Below are 17,966 nucleotides of genomic sequence, written 5' to 3'. Positions count from 1 at the left end.
CAGAGTCAGTGGTGGTGATGTGAAAAAGGCATGACCACGGTCAAAAAGAAGGGAGTGGGCAAGTGAAAAAGGTGGTAAAGGTATACAAAGAAAAGATATGCCCACACCTGCACACCCAAAGGGGAGGGGTGCTGCCGGGCCCTTCCCTGTGACTGTGCAGGGACATCCCTACTGAGTGCAGTGATGTTGTTGGGGAGATTATCCCATCCGTGGTGTGACCTTGACCTGTACCCACTTGAAGAAGGAAATCCAGGCCCTGCCTTTGTGTCTCAAATAAGGAAATGAGTCACCTGTTTGTCTTCCTGACCTGCCCCCTTTCAGGTGAATTGAGTTGTCCATCTGACCAGGTGGCAAGAAGTCCATACTGTTGGCCAGCTGGTGATGGGGACTCCAGACAAGAAACAGGGAAGCCAATAGCACTCAGCATCTTGTCCTTTGTCCCCCCAGATTACAGTGGGTCAGCATAAGTGTTTAAGATCCTACTCTGATTTCCACCATAAATGACATGGTACTATTTTCTAAAGTGTATTCCTTAAAACATCAGTGCTATGGGATTCTGTGGTTAAGTCAGGGTGAGTAGGCTTTTCTCAGTATTTTGCAGAGCCTTCAAAAGGCTATTGTGGTGGTGAGTCTCTAGAGAGGTATATCACAGGCAGCATGTCTCATACCCACTCGGCCAGAGCACTCCTTTTCATCCAGCACCTCCTAAGATTGGCATTTTGTGGGATGCACTTCGGGAAACAGCGTGCCAGAATCCTTTAAATGGTCTCTCATTAGGAAGTGCCAAGAGAGTGAAACCTTGGGAAATGATTCTTAAAGAATAAAAATGGTGGTCTTTTTTTTTCCTTTCTCACTATAAATATGACAATCATATAACTAGACTAAAGAAAGATTTTGAAAATAGAAATGTCACCCTATATTCACAATTTGAGAAGATTCCCTTCTTTTCTTTTCCATATCTGTACATCTCCAAATGTGTTTCCACATGCGTGTGTATGCAGCACTTAAAATGTGTAGACACATGCTAAATGCATTGCATGTCGTCTCATTTAATCCTCACAATAACTCTGAGTCAGCAAATAGGACCCCCAAGTTAGAGCTTAGGAAATTGAGGCTCAGAGGGTTTAAGTGACTTTCCAAAGTTGCAGAGCAAGGAAGTGACTGAACCATTATTTAAACAGAGTTATTTCTGACTCCATAGCCTATGTGTTTAAACACTGAAATGGTGAAATAGTTATCTTCTAACCTCTACAAAAGTATTTGTCCTGAATTTACTACCAGAGAGTTTATCGTATCTTGGATCATCATACAGGTCAGTTCTAAGTTGAATGATAAAAGAACATTCTGGAACTGTTCCCGCTTTTCATGTGTCCTTGCCTCCCTTCTCTGACTTTCAGTAAGAGTCACAGGGCTTCACATCAAGTAATCCCCAATGCAGGACCACACTGTTTTCTGTTTTATGGCTCGATAACCTCCTCCGTTGTAAATACATTCAGAAATGATTGTGGCTTTTTCTTGAAGCCTCAACATTTTTTTTAAGTGATTTATTTTGATAGCACTTTAGCCTCATGATTTCAAATATTAAGTTACTTGGTTGAGGTGGTCTTATATTTTCCCATAAATGTGTTTATGTCACCGCACAGACTGAGAAATTTCATTCCAGGGTTTGTTTGTTTTTTCTTTTTTCATTTGATTTCACGCAGGAGGAGAACTGAATTCTTCGAACTTGTCAGTAAAGGAGAATATGATTGGAACATCAAAAACCATCGTGATATATTTCGGTAGGAAACAGCTCTTGTTTATGTGTTTCTTCATTATTTGACAATTTAGCCGTGCTTTTCTGACAGTGCTAAAAGCACACAAGTAGTTTTTAAAGTTACAAAGCTTACATTCAGAACGTTCAGAAATTAGTTGAATAATTAGAGAATGTGTCTTTTCGTTTTCTAATTTATTTTATTTTGCCCCCTCTCCATAAATTTGCCTTCAAAATTAGAAAATGATGTTTGAATTGGTCCCGTTTCAGCAGGCATGCAAATTGCAGGAGAGGGGGGAATTTTGAACCTCCGGAAACAGTTACACAGAACAAAGGAAAGTGAGAGTTAGTTTGGGGGTTTATTTAGAGACAATAGACATTGTAGATAGAAAACCAATCAAAAGATTTTGGTGCTGGAAATAAGGAATCTGTTCTAGACTTTTCACAGGACTTCTTCCCAGTTGTTTAGAAAAGACAGCAGCAAACCATCATTTTTATGTGGCACATTTTAACCACCTGATTGCAGTCACTCCAGCTGGTTAGGCACTATTCCTCTTTCTCTCATATCCTGTCCTTCCACTGTCCCCATCTCACCCATCCCCAGACTTTCTGATGAATTAGTCCTGTTCCAGATTTATTAAGCATTTCTGGGAAAGCTTGTGAGCTTTCTGGGCTTCTGGGCGCAGTGTGTCTGCTCCACAGCCAGGCGACCACTGGCATCGCCCGCAGTGAGATCCCTACCCAGCCCTGGCCCGCATGCGCGTGCAAGACCTCCGCCTCCATCTGAGAACACAGAGCCCTGCCTGCCGCTTCCCTCTTCTCACTCTATCACCAGAGGGCGCTCTACTTCTCCCCTCTCTGTATTACTATTTCTCTGTGTTAGCTTTTTTTTTTTTCAGGAATTAAAGACAACTGTGCTTGTCTTACAAATCAGGATCTGTTATCTTTACAGACCTTTTCTGCATCCTTTCCGGTGGGGTGGCAGGGGCGGGGGGCTGGTGATGGGTGAGGGTGGGAAGGACCCTTCCTGTCTTCAACACTAGCATCTCTGCTCGTCCTATTCCAGTCCCTCCACCTCCCCGCGCCACCCCGACCCCTGACCTTGCTGTGTCAATTATACTCCTTTGGCTTGCATTTTCAAAAGCTGACTTCTTTTTCCCCCCCAGCATGACCTTTCTAAGCCTAAAAAATATGCTTCCATCTCCTCAGTAAAAAAAAAAAAAAAATCCCTAAAATCTGCCTCCTTCTTAAAGTCCAATCGTAATTTTCTTCTCTGCCTCAATTCCACACTTCACTCACACTCCTTCTAACCTCTTACAAGGCAATTTCTTTCTTTTTAAATCATTTTTAATCCCACAAGTAACGACAGGAATATATTTTTCTGAAACAAAGTAAAATTACAGATAACCCCCCAGTTCTTTGAGCATCATTCCCAATTCCCATACTGTGCATAGCTTTGCTCTGTTAGCAATTCCTTGTTTCTTTTCAGACTATTGTCAGAGCATTTCCATACATGTGTGCCCATGGGAAACATACTATTTAGTGTAGATTTGTTTGTTTGTTCGTTTTAACATAAATTATATATTTACATGTCAATCTGAACTCACTTGTTCACTCAGCTGTATGCCTTGGAATTCTTTCCATGTCCATACCAGTATCTTGATTGTTGCATAGTATTCCAAAGTATGAAGTTACCACAGAGTATTTAGTATTTAGAGTGAATTCCTCCACTGAGGAATTTAGTTGCTGAAATGTAATTTCTGTGTGTTTTGAAAGTCACCGGTCACCTCCTAAGGATCAGATCCTACAGGCTTTGTTCTCTTCAGCTTCCTCCATCTCCTCGCAGCCCTAACTGTGTTGGCCTTTCCTTTCTTAAAACTCTTCCCTGCCTTGGCTTCCGCAAAGCCCATGCTCTTCTGTATTTTCTACTTTCTTCTGACTTTTTCTCCTCCTATTTGTGTTTCTCTAGTCCTTCCTCCTCCCCACTGCCCCCTAAATGTAATCGTCCCTCAAGGAATTCTTCTCTTTTTCCTCAGCATCCTCACAAATGGTCCCACTGGGTTTCCTGGGTCTGGCCTCCCTCCTGAGCACAACTCGTAAAATGCCAGCACTCGTTCCATTTCTCCACCTGAGTGTTTTCCCACAGACGTTTTCAAATTCTTCGGCAGGGAACCCCATATGTAAGACAATCTTATGTAGAAGCACAGTACATAAAGCAGAGGTGAGATGCTTCAGGAACTCTCCTCTTCCCCCAGCTCTGCCCTCCCCCCCCCGCCCCCGCAATTTCACAGCTGGACTCTGACCATGTGCACGGTGCGGGCAGCTGCCGGGGCTCAGGGGGAGCACTGTCTTAGAGAATTTTGAAATAGTAATAAAACCAACTAAAAGTTGGTCTGCTTTTTATCATCACCATGTGCCTGCAATCTAAACAATGTCAACAATGAGACACTCCTCCCAGAGAAAAATCTTTTGTTGGAATAAATTCTAAACAACGGCTGAGATTACTGTTGAGTATCAAACTAATTGCTATGAAAGCTTCAAATTAGCACAGTATTACTTATCCTTTCATTGTGCATCTATCGTACATGTAAGTTAATTCCAAGAACGCCCAGTTATTCTGTCAGCCCCTGTTACAGGTGGACTCCGGACACGACACATTTTCAAGAGTGAGTTGCTAACGGTTCGGAACTTTCTGCACTCACTCCAGATGCAGTTTGTGTCTCCAACCTCTGAGAACATCATCTTTCTGCTTTTAAACCATATATTCAGAATAAACAATGATAGCTCGGTGATGTTAAAGATAAAGAAACAGAACTTCGGTTACTTCTGTTCTGTCATTTTATGTTGACCATTTGGGGTCTGTATTTGTTTTCAAAATTTAAAACAGTGAAACAGAGTGCAGACTGTGAGGTGTAATCTTGTTGTATGGTAAGCATAAAATTCAGTTCATACGTGTAATCTTTTACTGAATTTGGATATATCTTTTAAATTACAGTGTATTCCTTTTGAGTTGTTAATGCTTTTAAAAACTAGAGAAAAACAAGAAAATAATAATTATCGCGATAGTTATCCAAATAATTTTGGCTCCTAGAAGAGGAGAGGCATGATAACAAGGAGCTGCTGCGAGTCTCAGATACACTAGGAACACACCGTCCCCTTCCCGCCCCACAGAGGACATTACTGACCGTTCATTCCTGCAGTTGCACTAAGCAGATTGCACCACCTAACTCTAAAATGCAGTAGAGTTGTGCAGCCCTCAGGACTCAAACAGTTGCTACAAACTCCCTCCCTGCTCTCATATTTTAGAGAAGGCCTTTCAAGTACAGAGGCTTGATCTAAAAAATAAGGTAAAACTGCCCATTCACCTCCTTCTGTTCGTTCTTCCTGTGCAAGCTCCCAACCCTATCCTTGACTTTCTTTCCCCTCTCCCCTCCTTTGTTTTATGACCTTATCAATTTATGCTTTCCTACTGTCTCTCTGCTTCCATTCTCTACTTCTTAAACTATTTCCACATCTACTACCTAAAGTTCTCTCCTTGAAGCTCTGGCCAGGTTCCTCCTGTGTCCCCAACCTTCATTGACTCCCCACACCATTGGATAAAGGTTTCAGACACTCCACCGTCCTCCCTCCCAGTCTTTTTCAGTCTTCCTTCTCTGTACAGACTTTCTGCTCCACTGCAGAGTATTCATTGAAAGTAGAGGCTCTTCTGTCAGGCTATATGGATCCTAATCCTAGCTTTGATAGCTCCTAGCAGTGTAACCTCAGGCAAGGTACCTGACCTCTCTGATCCAGGAAAGCACTAGGTAATAATAGTATCCCTACCTCATATAGAGACTATGTAAATCACCCTCTAATGCCTCTTCAATAAATGGTAGCTATTAGAATTCTCATCATCAGAGCACCTAGCAGATACTCAATAAATTTGTTGATTGATTAATGTTGATATGAATTTGAGAAGTAAGTTTCAAATTATCAAGCAGATGGAACTTAAGTAATTATCCAACTATGGTACAAGTAGGCAGCCTCACAGAGATTATTTCCTGTCCGGGAGAGAGACTACAAAGTCTAATGCATTACCTACAGTCATGTTCCTCTCCGGTACCAGCAGAACCTAAAATGAGAATCACTGGAGTTTAGCAAGAGGGGCTCTGGCAGCTTTGCGATAAGCACAGAATCCTGAATCCTTTACGCACTTTGGAAAAGTTACTTAATCTCTCCATGCTGCCATTGACCTCTCTGTAAAATAGAAATAACAGCATCTTGTGATGAGGAGTCATTTAGTTAGTAGTTAGTTTGTAGCTAGTTGGTAAAGCACTTAGTACAGAGGCAGGCACACGTAAGCACTGTAGAAGTGCTTGTCACAAAAGATGAAGCATGAAGAACAGACTGATGTGTCTCTTTGCACAGGGCTTAGCACAGGAGTGTTTGGAATTAGACGGTGCCTGATTCCTAGAGGGCTGCTCATGCTGGCGCTGCCTGGTTGTGCCTTGAATGACCTATTGTTATTTGCCGGTCTGCCTTGTTCCCTGGAGGGTTTCCTGGAGAAGTTACACAAACCCTACCACCGTCCAGGCATGCCCTGCCATCTGGGAAGCAGACATGTTTCCAAGGCAGTAGAATCCAGCAGGGTATGAAATGTTAACACCTGACATCCGGGCAGCCCTCTGACCTTTGACAACACACTCCTTTCTTCCAAAAGGAGTTAGCCAAGATGTGGTTTCCCAGCTCAGATCCTTCGCTAGTTTTCATCACGCGCTGCTGGTTTTAGTAAAAGAAAGCAGATTTTGGACAAAGAGTGTGCCTGATTTTTCCCTTCTCGCCACATCCAATTAGAAGCACAAGAGCTTTCTACAATTTGAATTGTTCCCCCTGTTTTTTATATCCAGGTTTCAATGTGGATTCTAGATTTCTAAACCAATAGAAATCTGCCCCTCAAAAATCTGATTCAGATATTTCCTGTGCTTTCTTATGGGCTCAAATTAATAAAAGCTGTAGCTGAATATGTTTCTTCTTCGTAATGCTTATAAAACATGGTTGTAGCTAGGTAGTAAACTGGAGTCAACCTGTGTGGTTCTCCCCCGTAAATCTTAAATGCAGGAGACACATATACTCTATTGATACTATGTATAAAATAGACAACTGATGGGACCATACCGTACAGCCCAGGGAACTCTACTTAATGCACTATGGTGTCCTAAGTGGGAGGGGATATACGTATATGTATGGCTGATTCATTTTGCTGTGCAGTAGAAGCTAACACAACATTGTAAAGCAACTATACTCCAATAAAAATTTTAAAAAAAGAAAGAAACAAAGAAAATTCAGGAGCCCCTAACGGGGCATGTGGTTTGCCTTTTTGGTGTGGGTTTTCTTCCGTCCCTATCAATCAGTGATACATTGGTAAACACGTTTATGAGCTATGTATAGAGTATTATATACTGATTCCCTTGCTGAGAGTTAAAAATAAAAAGCATCATCCATTACAAATTATTTTAAGCAGAGCTTGCTTGGTTCAGGTATAGAGAAAGCAGTGCTTGGCTTTCCTTGATCTGCCGCAGGCAAAACAAAAGGGCCACCGAGAGTGTGTGCGAGCTTTGTCTTCCGAAGTATTGCGGCTGCCTGATGGAGGTGCTAAACATGGGTCCATCAGCAGTGCTGCCCTTGTTGAGGAAAAGAAGATGTAAGCTGGCCGCGGTCCCATTTCATTTATGTATGTATCTAGGACGGGTTTGTTTAGGAATGCAACAAAAGATTATTCAGGCTGTTTTGTTTGGTTCTGTTTTTCAGATCAATGTTAATGACAGCCTGTGACCTTGGAGCCGTGACCAAACCGTGGGAGATCTCCAGACAGGCGAGTGGTGATTAATGACAGGGCTCAGCCGAGGAGGGACTCGGGGGGACAGTATTCCCAGAGCCCTGTCTACCAGGCACTGAAACCTGAGTCAATTTGCATCAGTATTAACGTGGTGTAAAAAATAGCAGGAGGTTTAGGGCGACGGTTTATTGCCCAGCCTTTCTTTATCGTGCGTCCACTGAGAAATAATATTTCTGACTCTGTAAGATTTTTTTTAATGCACTAAATCCAAATAACACCTTGACCATTTCTTAAGGCAGGAGTTTCATACGTAGTGTTCTTGAATAGGTAGCCGTGTTTTTAGTACAAGGTCCAGTTTTTTACATCTGAAGGGAAAAAAAAAAAAAAACAAGGATAAAAAGGAATTTCTATTTTTCTTTTTCTTTAAAGTCTATTTAGAGATCAGAGGGCTCTTTGGCCAAAATGTGTAGTATCTAATTTAATTTGTATCCCAAACTTAATGCCTTTACCACCTCTCTGGTTTCACTGCCCAAAAGTGTTAGTTCTAGAGCTAGAATAGTTTTTAATCCCATAACTACCCAACTAAAGATCCTTTATTACCTTGATAGTATTTGGTTAATAGGTCTTTTGGTTTTATGAGGCACCTACTGGATGGGCTGCGGGGTCTAAAATGATAACTTGGTATCCTGAGACTTGACATTTAAGGGAAAATAAGATACATTCATATAACAATAAAAAACTAATATTTATTGACTAAATAACCAATGTTAAATGACTGCTTTATAAGTATTATATCATTTAATCCTCAAAAATCCTCTGAGGTGGGTATTGTGACTGTAGTGGGCTGAATAATGGCAACCCAAAGATATCAGGTCCTAATCCCTGGAACCTGTAAATGGTTTTTCCTTAGAAGGAAAAAGGGTCTTTGCAGATGTGATTAAGTTAAGGACCACCTTTATCATTATCATCATCATTATCTGGATTACCCAGGTAGGCCTTAAATTCAATCACAAGTGTCCTTATAAGAGAGAGGCACAGGGAGGTGGCACATTCAGAAGAGGAGAAGGTGTGTGAAGACAAGGCAGAGATTGGAGTGATGTGGCCACAGGCAGAAGGATGCTGGCAGCCACCAGAAACTGAAAGAGGCAAAGTACAGATTCTCCCCTGGAGCCTCCAGAGGGAACATGGCCCTACCAACACCTTGATTTCTGTCCAGTGAAGTGATATTGAACTCCTGGCCTCCAGAACTTTGAGAGAATACATTTCTGTTGCTTTAAGCCACCAAATTTGTGGTAATTTATGACAGCACTAGGAAACTAATACAGTGATTATTCCTATTTCACCAATGGGAAAAATGAGGCTTAGAAAGGATACGTAGCCTGAGGCATATAGCTGGTAAGTGGTGGAGGAGGAATTCAAATCCTAGCAGATGAGATTCCAAAGGCTTCATTCTTAGTGTTTTATGCTTTCTTACACAGGAGGCACTAATCAGCATTTTTAAATGATGCAAGTGTGTTGGCAGAATGGGCTATGTTATCACTAAGCTCAAAATCTCAGTGTTTTAAACTAACACATCACCTGGAGACATGTGCCTCTGTCCTCATCCTGGACTGGGGCTGAGGGAGCAGCTACTGTCTGGATCATTCCAGCAGAGGCCCGGGTGGGTCTTACACTGGAAGTTAAATGCTGTCCCCCCCGCTACAATTCATTGGCCAGAACTTGGTCACGTGATCCCACCCAGCCAGGAAGTGCCCATCCTTCCATGTGCCCAGAAAGTAGAAAGCCAGAAATAGTTGGTGAAAACATGACTACCACTGTTTGCCCTTCTAATCATCAAAAATGTGATTCACTCTCCTTCCTCCAGGCAAAATACACTCATCGCCCCCACCCTACTTGCCCAGGGTTATACAGCTGGTAACTGGGTACCATGTTTGCTTGTTTGTTTTTTAACTTCCTTGTGAGCAAAATCGCAAGACGTGGCCTTCGTTTGCTCTCTCACCATAGCCTGGCCAGCCTCTGCTGTGTGTGTCATGGCATCTGGACAACCATGTCTGGAATAAACCACTGAAGCGTAAAGTAGATTTTCTTTCTGTGTGTCGAATGGCCATTTAATAGCTATCGTGAAACAGAGGATTTTCTGCCAACCTTGAATATCAGGCTGAGGTCAAGCAGGCTCTAAATATTCCTTCTCCAGCCATTCCAGTACCAGGCTGCTTTGGCGTAAACAACCCCTGAAGGTGAGAACTGGCTCTTGGAGCAGTTTCCCCACCCCCACCCCCGCCCCCCCACCCTCGCCTCCAAGGGAGTTGACCCACATATCCCATCAGTCGTGATATTAAGCTGGAAGTCCAGGATCTCTGGATGATATGTGCTAATCTCTACAGCAGGTCTGTAAAGATTAAACTAAAGATGAACTAAAGACCCACACACACCCAAAATGCAGCACATAACACCCACTCCACAAAATACTCATTATGACAATTCCATTTAGAAAGGGAAGAGATGGCAATATTTGGCAGTTAGGGGTCCACAGCAATTCCAAAATCCCACTGGGCATTCTCTGGGAGGGCCTTCTACTCTGTGGTAGGCCCTGATTCTCAGGGAGATGCTGCCCAATTCAATATTTTCCATGGCCTTTAGATCCACCCTAGGAAATTATTCCTTTTCCATTATCCTCCTTGGCTAGATGCAAAGGCCAAGCAGCTTTCTCAGCCTGCTTCCCCCCTAAAGAAGTTTGAAGACCCAAGGCTTGTTTTAAGTTTTAAATAGTCAAAGGCTTGTGGGGTTTTTTGGCACATTTAGTCACCTTCTTAGGTCTTTGATTTCAGTCACTTCCATTTGCTAATAACCACATCCACAGTTAGATTCTATACAACCTTCTTAGATCTACTGTATTTCTTTGCTTCCTTGTATTCAGGAACAAGGAAATACAGCATACATACATCTTTCTTCCTCTCTCAACAGTTAATTCCTAGTATTTAGGGCCTAGTATTTGGCACCAATGAGGAAACCATGTAGTTAAATCATTTTTCTGGGCCATTTTGTCTAACTAAAAGGATGTTGTGTATGCCACCTAATTCATTCATAGTTGTTAACTATGTGTTACTGGCCACATCTTCCATCTGATTCTTGTTGCAAGGCTGAGTCTTGATCAGCCTTTGTCATTCAAAGTGTATCTCAATTTTTATTTTCACAGTTTGGGATTAAGAAGCAGCTTCATATTCTATCCCTACAAGATCCTGAATTTGTAACTTTCTCTATTCCCTTTCATTCCTAGTTATAGACCTGCCAACCCTTTTCTGAGCTCACTTCTTACAATACCTAGCAAAACAGTCAACAGCAACCATCACATACTATTAACTTTGTTTTCCAGTCTCTTCCCCTAAGGCTATAAATTCATTGGGTACATTGTTTGCTTTATTTCCATGAGAACTGTACAAAATATTTTGCCACTGTGTAACATGGATCATCATCCTCATAGCTTCTAACAACCTCACTGTTTTATAAATACCTGGCCCCCTAAGCCGATGCCACATATTTTAGGATCTTTCTTTCTTTTCTTCCTTCCTTTCCCTTTCTCTCTCCCTTCCTTCCCTTCCTTTCTGTTTAATAGCACTACGTCACTTCCATACCAGTTTTTGTTAGTCAAGGCTAAGCTAGGCTTTGCTGCAGTAAGAAATATAATCTCAAGTTTTAGTTGCTTAGCACAAATGAAAGTTTATGTCTTTCTCACATCACAGTTCAGTGCAGGTGGTGCAGTTTTCCTATAGACCCTCCTCCAACGAATAGCTCTCTTCCAATGCCTTGGTTTTCGTTTTAGTATGACATGCTTGAAGTTACACAAAGCAGGTTATGGTGAAGGATTTGTGTGGTTACATTGCTTATTTCTACATCTCTGCCCACCCTTCCCTTCCCCAGTGTGGAAAGGCCTCCCTTACAGTACAGTTTGGGAATAAACTGCGGAGAATATGTAAGTAGCTCTTCCAAGGTAGTGGGGAAAAGTGTAGTATTGAGAGTGGCCCCTGTGATAGGGGTGGAAGGTAGTGGAGAGTAGGAGAAAGTTAGGGGAACTGGAGGAAAAATAAAGAAGATTAGAAAGGGGGTAGATGAGGGATGATCTGCCAGGGCCTTCAGAACCCCAAGTGAAATGCATGTCACAACTAAAGGAGCAGCAGCCCATGTGGGAGCTAGAAAGTGACCAAAGTACTTGAAAGGAAAAAAGTTTCCGCATTGAGATTATAGAACGAAGAGGCCCAATGGCCACTTGTAGGTGGTCTTCTTGGTCACTGATACAAATATTATTTTATTTTTAGGATTTGAACTTCTGCCGACCAGTGCAGAAACTCATGAGGTCAGGGAAATAAAACACAAAACCATCTTTTTCCAAATGTTTCCATCAGAAATCTTGTCACAACTCTAAACTGTAGATCTCATTTGTGTTTGTATCTGAATTGGATAGGTTAGGTATTTTCAAAACCTTACTCACTTCTAATAGGATTTTAGGAAACAGACAAAAACAATAGAAACTTATTTTAAGAATAGAAATATATTTCCAATTTCCTGGATGTTGATTTTTTTTAAATTACCTTTCAAAATGTGTTTTCATTGGTGTCTATTTCCCTTTGCCTTCCTCACACACATGACTCTAAGCATGTGGGTTTCCCCAGTCAGCCCCCAAGGCCTGATTAGCGTCTCAATTTCCTTTTTTAATAAAAAATTCAATCAGGAGCCACTTAATAGTCCTGATTGGGATTTTAAGTACAAATGAAACAGTGGTACAATTTGAGCTGTGAAAGAAGCTCAGGGGAAATACCCAAGACCACTTTAGAAAGCTCGAGGAAAAGGATTTTGTTTTAATTTCTTTGCTTTCCAGGGGCTACTGACCTCTGCAGGACTCCCACCTCAGGGTGACCTCATATGCACACTTGCATTCTTTAGTGCAAAAGATCCACCTCAGAGGATTCTGAGGGAGAGTTATGGGAACTGAATAATGAGGCCAGGTCCTTAGGGGACCATTTCTTCTCAAAAGGAAGGCCAGAGACCAGTGAGAGAGGCCTGGAGTGCTAAAGTGAAAGGCAGTGGCAGAGACTGGAGAGAGACAAGTGAACCAGGTCCTAGAAAGACTGAGTCAGTTCCAACTGGTTTTATGCTGTTGAATTTTTTAAATGTTTAAAATCTGAACTGGCCATTCTATTTTTTAATAAATGACTGCATACTTGCTACTCTCAGATGTGTGTGTGGGTGTTAGATGTTGTTGTTAAGTTTTGGCAGTGGTTACCATTTATGGTTGACAAATCTCCTGAGAGATATACTTTAGGTAAATTATCTTGATTCTCTGCACTTGACCAAAATTAAACCACTCTAACCTTTGCCAGACCTAAAAACCTCATCTTTACAAGAGCCTGGAATACAGAAAAATTAGTCTGGGGATCCAGATCTTCTTGCCATCAAGTTGTCTGGTATTTCTTTTCTGCTCTTCGAATATTTTGTAATCCAGTTAGTTCACCTCAGAGATATCCTAGATGTACATCATAGTGCTGTTGAAAACACCCGTTCAGCACTTATCTGTTACATCAGTTTGCTTCCCATAAAACTATCAGTAGAAGCACAGGGCTTGGGGAAGAAGAAAATCTCTGTAAGCTTGACCATGATCAGTAGCTTCTGACCATCCACACTAATGGATGAAAAGTAGAAAAATATGTGTCCTTACTTTGGAAAAAAATCTCTGTGGTTTGGGGTAGAACAGCCATTCCATTGTGCTGTACCAGCTAGAACCCACCATAAATAAACACTGTTATTTAGTACATGGATTGAGACAGCCTGAAGACCAAATCACATTCTTCAGACTATATCATAACATACTGTAAAAGTCTGGTATGAATGGTGAATCTAGCATTAGTTCTTCCCCTTGACTGATGGCTACTGTAGGAAGTAAGGGGTGGGCCCTGGGTGTATCCACTCCAGAGTGCACATAAATACTGGTAGGGTGACATGGTTAAGGAGTTTTTGTGATGGCAAGATGAAACCAAACTAAAATACAGGTATGTGACAAAGTAAAGAATCTGCACAGAAACAACCAAAAGTTGGCTGAATTATTATTACAAATATAGTATAATAATATATTATAATAACATCAGCTATTATTAGGTTATTATTTGCTTCATTTTTCTGGATAAGAACATTTCCTGCTTTGAAGGTGGCAACCTTGTGCCTCATGTGTATACATAAGCTCTACTGTCAGAGATGGTCTGTCGGCATGTGTTCAAGGATACATTGCAACTGTACTTCAATTCTGTTTCAACAAAAATAAACAAAAAAACATTGCACAAGTTCTTCTGATTAAAAGGAAATCAGTTTCATTGATTAAATTCTATAATACCTTCAAACACAAAAGATTAATGTACTTACTCATAAGCTTTTTAAATGATTGTCTGTCTTGAAGATAGCTACCATACACATAAGCCAGAAATAACTTCTGTGTCTCGTGATGAATTACACATACCTGTCAGTTTAAATATTTCTGTGTTTCAGGTGGCTGAACTTGTAACCAGCGAGTTCTTTGAACAAGGAGATCGGGAGAGAGCAGAACTCAAACTCACTCCTTCAGTAAGTTCTTCCTTTTCTTATGACGTATTTACCCTTTCAAATGACATTTTCAAAAATGACTTCAAATTGCACCTTGAAAATGGGAAAGACAGAGAATGGATTTAAGGAAGCACTCTTTAAAGTTTAAAGCTTTAATTGAACTTAGATGCTAAACACTCTTATTCCCAGGTTTCTGATTAACAGGGCTGATCTACTTAACAAGCATTTCCTGTACTCACACAGTGGGAGAAGTAGGCGCAAGGGAGGATCGCAGAGTAGTATTTGAATAACTCAAAGCCTAGGGCTGGCATTTCATGTGTAATCAGTGGCTACTTTGAAACAGAAATACAGAAAAAAATTAAAGGCAAGCAAGCTGTCCAGCCTTGATGGGCTAGAACAGGCAGGTGCAGTAAATAATGGATATTCTGGATTTTACTTTCCAATTTTGAACTTTCCAAAATCCCAAAAGCAAATCAAGTCTCTGTTTCTTTTACTTTTTTGCGAAATGAAAAGTTGCGTCTGGGGAACTAAGTTCTGCTGATTGAAATGCTATTTAGATTGGATTCATCCATTCAATTTTGTTTGAGAATGCTTACTGTAGGCTAAGGATGATTCTGTTTTTACTAATCAGGAGACAAAGACATAAATGCCTCAGTCACCACCCTCAAGGAGAGGGCGGCCTCTTTATTCTTAATGAATGGGTAGCTTCAAACATATCACCCAACGACTCAAAGAACGGTCCAGAGTATTCTAAAGGCTGCCACAGCACAGAAGATTCATTGCAGCTCAAGGAATGTGTTAATTGTCAAGAATGTCTGTTTATGAGGATTCAAATCAACTCAGTTTTGAATATTTGGCGTTGTTTATAAGATCTTCAAGTTTTAAAGCACCTTTCTTTGCTGACATTTAAAGACAAGGAAAAGCAGCAGAACTAGCTCCTGGCTTAAAGAACTCACAGATTATTTGTTGTTTACCTACAAAGGTCAGAAAGACTACATAAGTTAAAACACCCATCAATTATTTTAGTTTCCAAAGCAATATCTATTTATACTGTTTTCAACACATCCCTTTGTTCTTCTTTGGTGATGTCACCAAATTTGGTTACAAAATACAGATACTAGATTGGGATACATAGTTAATGTGTAAAACGTAGCACAACTCAAATTTCTGTCAGCTATATGTATATCTATTTTCAAATAAAAGCTTTTCTCCTCTTTAAAAAACTGTTTCAGAGGCCTCCTCTGAAGGGTTTACAATGCAGCAAAAGCACAGGTTATTTAGTTAAATGAAAAAAATATGAGTCAATTGACAGCATTGGCAAGCTGGCAGGTGCAGTGGTGCAGCACTAAGGAATTTTTGTAGGCTCAGGTAAGGGTTTTTCTGGAGACATAAATGAAATTAATTTTGTGGTGGATACATAGCTGTACGTGCTGCTTTCTCCCCACAAAAGCCTACTTAACACGGCTGATGACTATCTCCTCAGGCCTAACTGCTGTGGCAGGGCTATCCCACATTAGTGCTTTTCCAGAAATGTCTGGAAATGCACACACCCAGATTGGACACCTGCTGTGCCCATTATTCCATGATATTTAGGAATTAAATTGTCCAAGAGCCCTTTCAGGTGACATAGTCCTAAAGGTCACCAGAGTAACTTCATGAAGACAAAGGCTAATCTGGGCAACATCCAGATTAATACTGGAAGCAGTGAGTCAGTTAATAGCACATGCTTGAACACCTTCAAGTATCAGGCATGAAGCTGGACACAGTACATCCAGCCATGAGCAAGGCACTATCTTCCCTGCCCTCAAGAAGCTTGTCAACTGCTGGGAAATATAGACATTAAATAAATAATCACCAATAATCAGTTAAACAAGATGCAAAATTCTGTAAAGGGAAAACACAGGACAAAGTGGTATCTCACATACTCATCAAACATTTGTTAATAAGTCACTAGTCCAGAAATGACCCCTTACAGTTACGGTCAACTGATTTTTGGCAAGGGTGCCAAGATAATGCAATGGGGGAAAAATAATCTTTTCACCAAATGGCACAGGGACAATGGGATATCACATGCAAATGAAGATGGACCCTATCTCTCACCATAGCCTAAAATAAACTCAAAATGTATCATAGACCTAAATGTTAGAGCTAAAACTGTAAAACTCTTAGAAGAAAGCAAGATATAAATCTTCTGGATTGGATTTGGCAATGGTGTCTTAGATATGATACCAAAAGCACAACAAACAAAAGATAAAATAGAGAAATTGGATGTCATCAAAACTTAAAACTTTGTGTGTTAAAGGACACTATCAAGAAAGTGAAAAGACAACTCACAGAATGGGAAAAATTATTCACAAAGCATATATCTGATATGGGCCTAGTATCTAGAATATATAACAACTATTGCAACTCAGCAATAGAAAGACAACCCAATTTTTTAAATGGGTAAAGGATCTGAATAAACATTCCCCTAAAGAACATATATAAATGGCCAATATGCACATGAAAAAAAATGTTCAAAATCATTAGTCATCAGGGAAATACAAATCAAAACTACACTGAGATACCACTTCACACCAAGATGACTATAATCAAAAAGACAATAACAAGAGTTGGCAAGGATGTGGAGAAATTGGAACTTTTTGTACATTGCTGGTGGGAATTTAAATGATGCAGCTGCTTTGGAAAACAGTTTGGCAGTTCCTCAAAACATTAAACATTAGAGTTACCATGTGGCCAGCAATTCCACCTCTAGGTATAGCCCCAAGAGAAATGAAAACATACATCCACACAAAAACTTGAATGTTTGTTGTAGCATTATATATAATATCCAAAAAGTAAAAACAACCCAAATGTCCATCTGCTGGTGAGTGGATAAGTAAAATATGGTATACAATAATGATACAAGGGAATATCATTTGGCAATAAAAATGATTGAAGTGCTGATGCATGCTTACAGGGGTGAACCTTGAAAACATTATGCTAGGCGAAAGAAGCTGGTCACAAAATACCACATATCATATGATTCCATTTACATGAAATGTGCAGAACAGGCAAATCCATTGAGGTAGAGAGTGAATTAGTGGCTGCCTATGGCTTGGGGAGTTTGAGGAAGAATGAAGAGCGACTGCTAATTGATATGTGATTTATTTTTCCTTGGGGTGATAAAAATGTTCTAAAATTGACTGTGGTTGGACTTCCCTGGTGGCACAGTGGTTAAGAATCTGCCTGCCAATGCAGGGGACACAGTTTTGAGGCCTGGTCCTGGAAGACCTCACATACCACAGAGCAGCTAAGCCCATGCGCCACAAGTACCGAGCCTGCGCTCTAGAGCCCGCAAGCCACAACTACTGAGGCCATGTGCCACAACTACTGAAGCCTGTGCACCTAGAGCCCGTGCTCCACAACAAGAGAAGCCACCGCAATGAGAAGCCTGTGCACTGCAACGAAGAGCAGCCTCCACTCGCCGCAACTAGAGAAAGCCCGCGGGCAGCAATGAAGACTCAACACAGCCAAAAATAAAAATAAATAAATAAATAAATTTATTTTTAAAAAATTGTGGTAATGGTTGCACAGCTAACTGTGAATATACTAAAAACCAGTGAATTAAAAAACAAACAAACTATATACTATGCACCAGAAACAGTCATTAAATAAATTTTAAAATCTCAGATAACAATGAGAGCTAGAGAGGATAAAACAGAGTAATATTTTTTATTTTTATTTATTTATTTATTTATTTATTTATTTATTTATTTTGTGGTACGCGGGCCTCTACTGTTGTGGCCTCTCCCGTTGCGGAGCACAGGCTCC

General features: G+C 40.7%; 1 protein-coding gene across 1 annotated transcript in view; it reads left to right on the top strand.

Annotated features, from left to right (window-relative positions):
- Nucleotides 1-17,966, top strand: part of LOC103072730 (dual 3',5'-cyclic-AMP and -GMP phosphodiesterase 11A) — a 269,197-nt gene that overhangs the window by 220,502 nt on the left and 30,729 nt on the right. The window contains exons 14-16 of the mRNA XM_007451103.1: nt 1,704-1,781; nt 7,541-7,604; nt 14,100-14,174. Of these exons, the coding sequence (XP_007451165.1) occupies nt 1,704-1,781; nt 7,541-7,604; nt 14,100-14,174 (217 nt within the window). The remainder of the gene's footprint in view (nt 1-1,703; nt 1,782-7,540; nt 7,605-14,099; nt 14,175-17,966) is intronic.

The sequence above is a fragment of the Lipotes vexillifer genome, unplaced genomic scaffold (assembly GCF_000442215.2).
Source record: "Lipotes vexillifer unplaced genomic scaffold, Lipotes_vexillifer_v1.1 scaffold645, whole genome shotgun sequence".
Lineage (NCBI taxonomy): Eukaryota > Metazoa > Chordata > Mammalia > Artiodactyla > Lipotidae > Lipotes > Lipotes vexillifer.
This window is presented reverse-complemented; position numbering and strand designations above follow the sequence as displayed.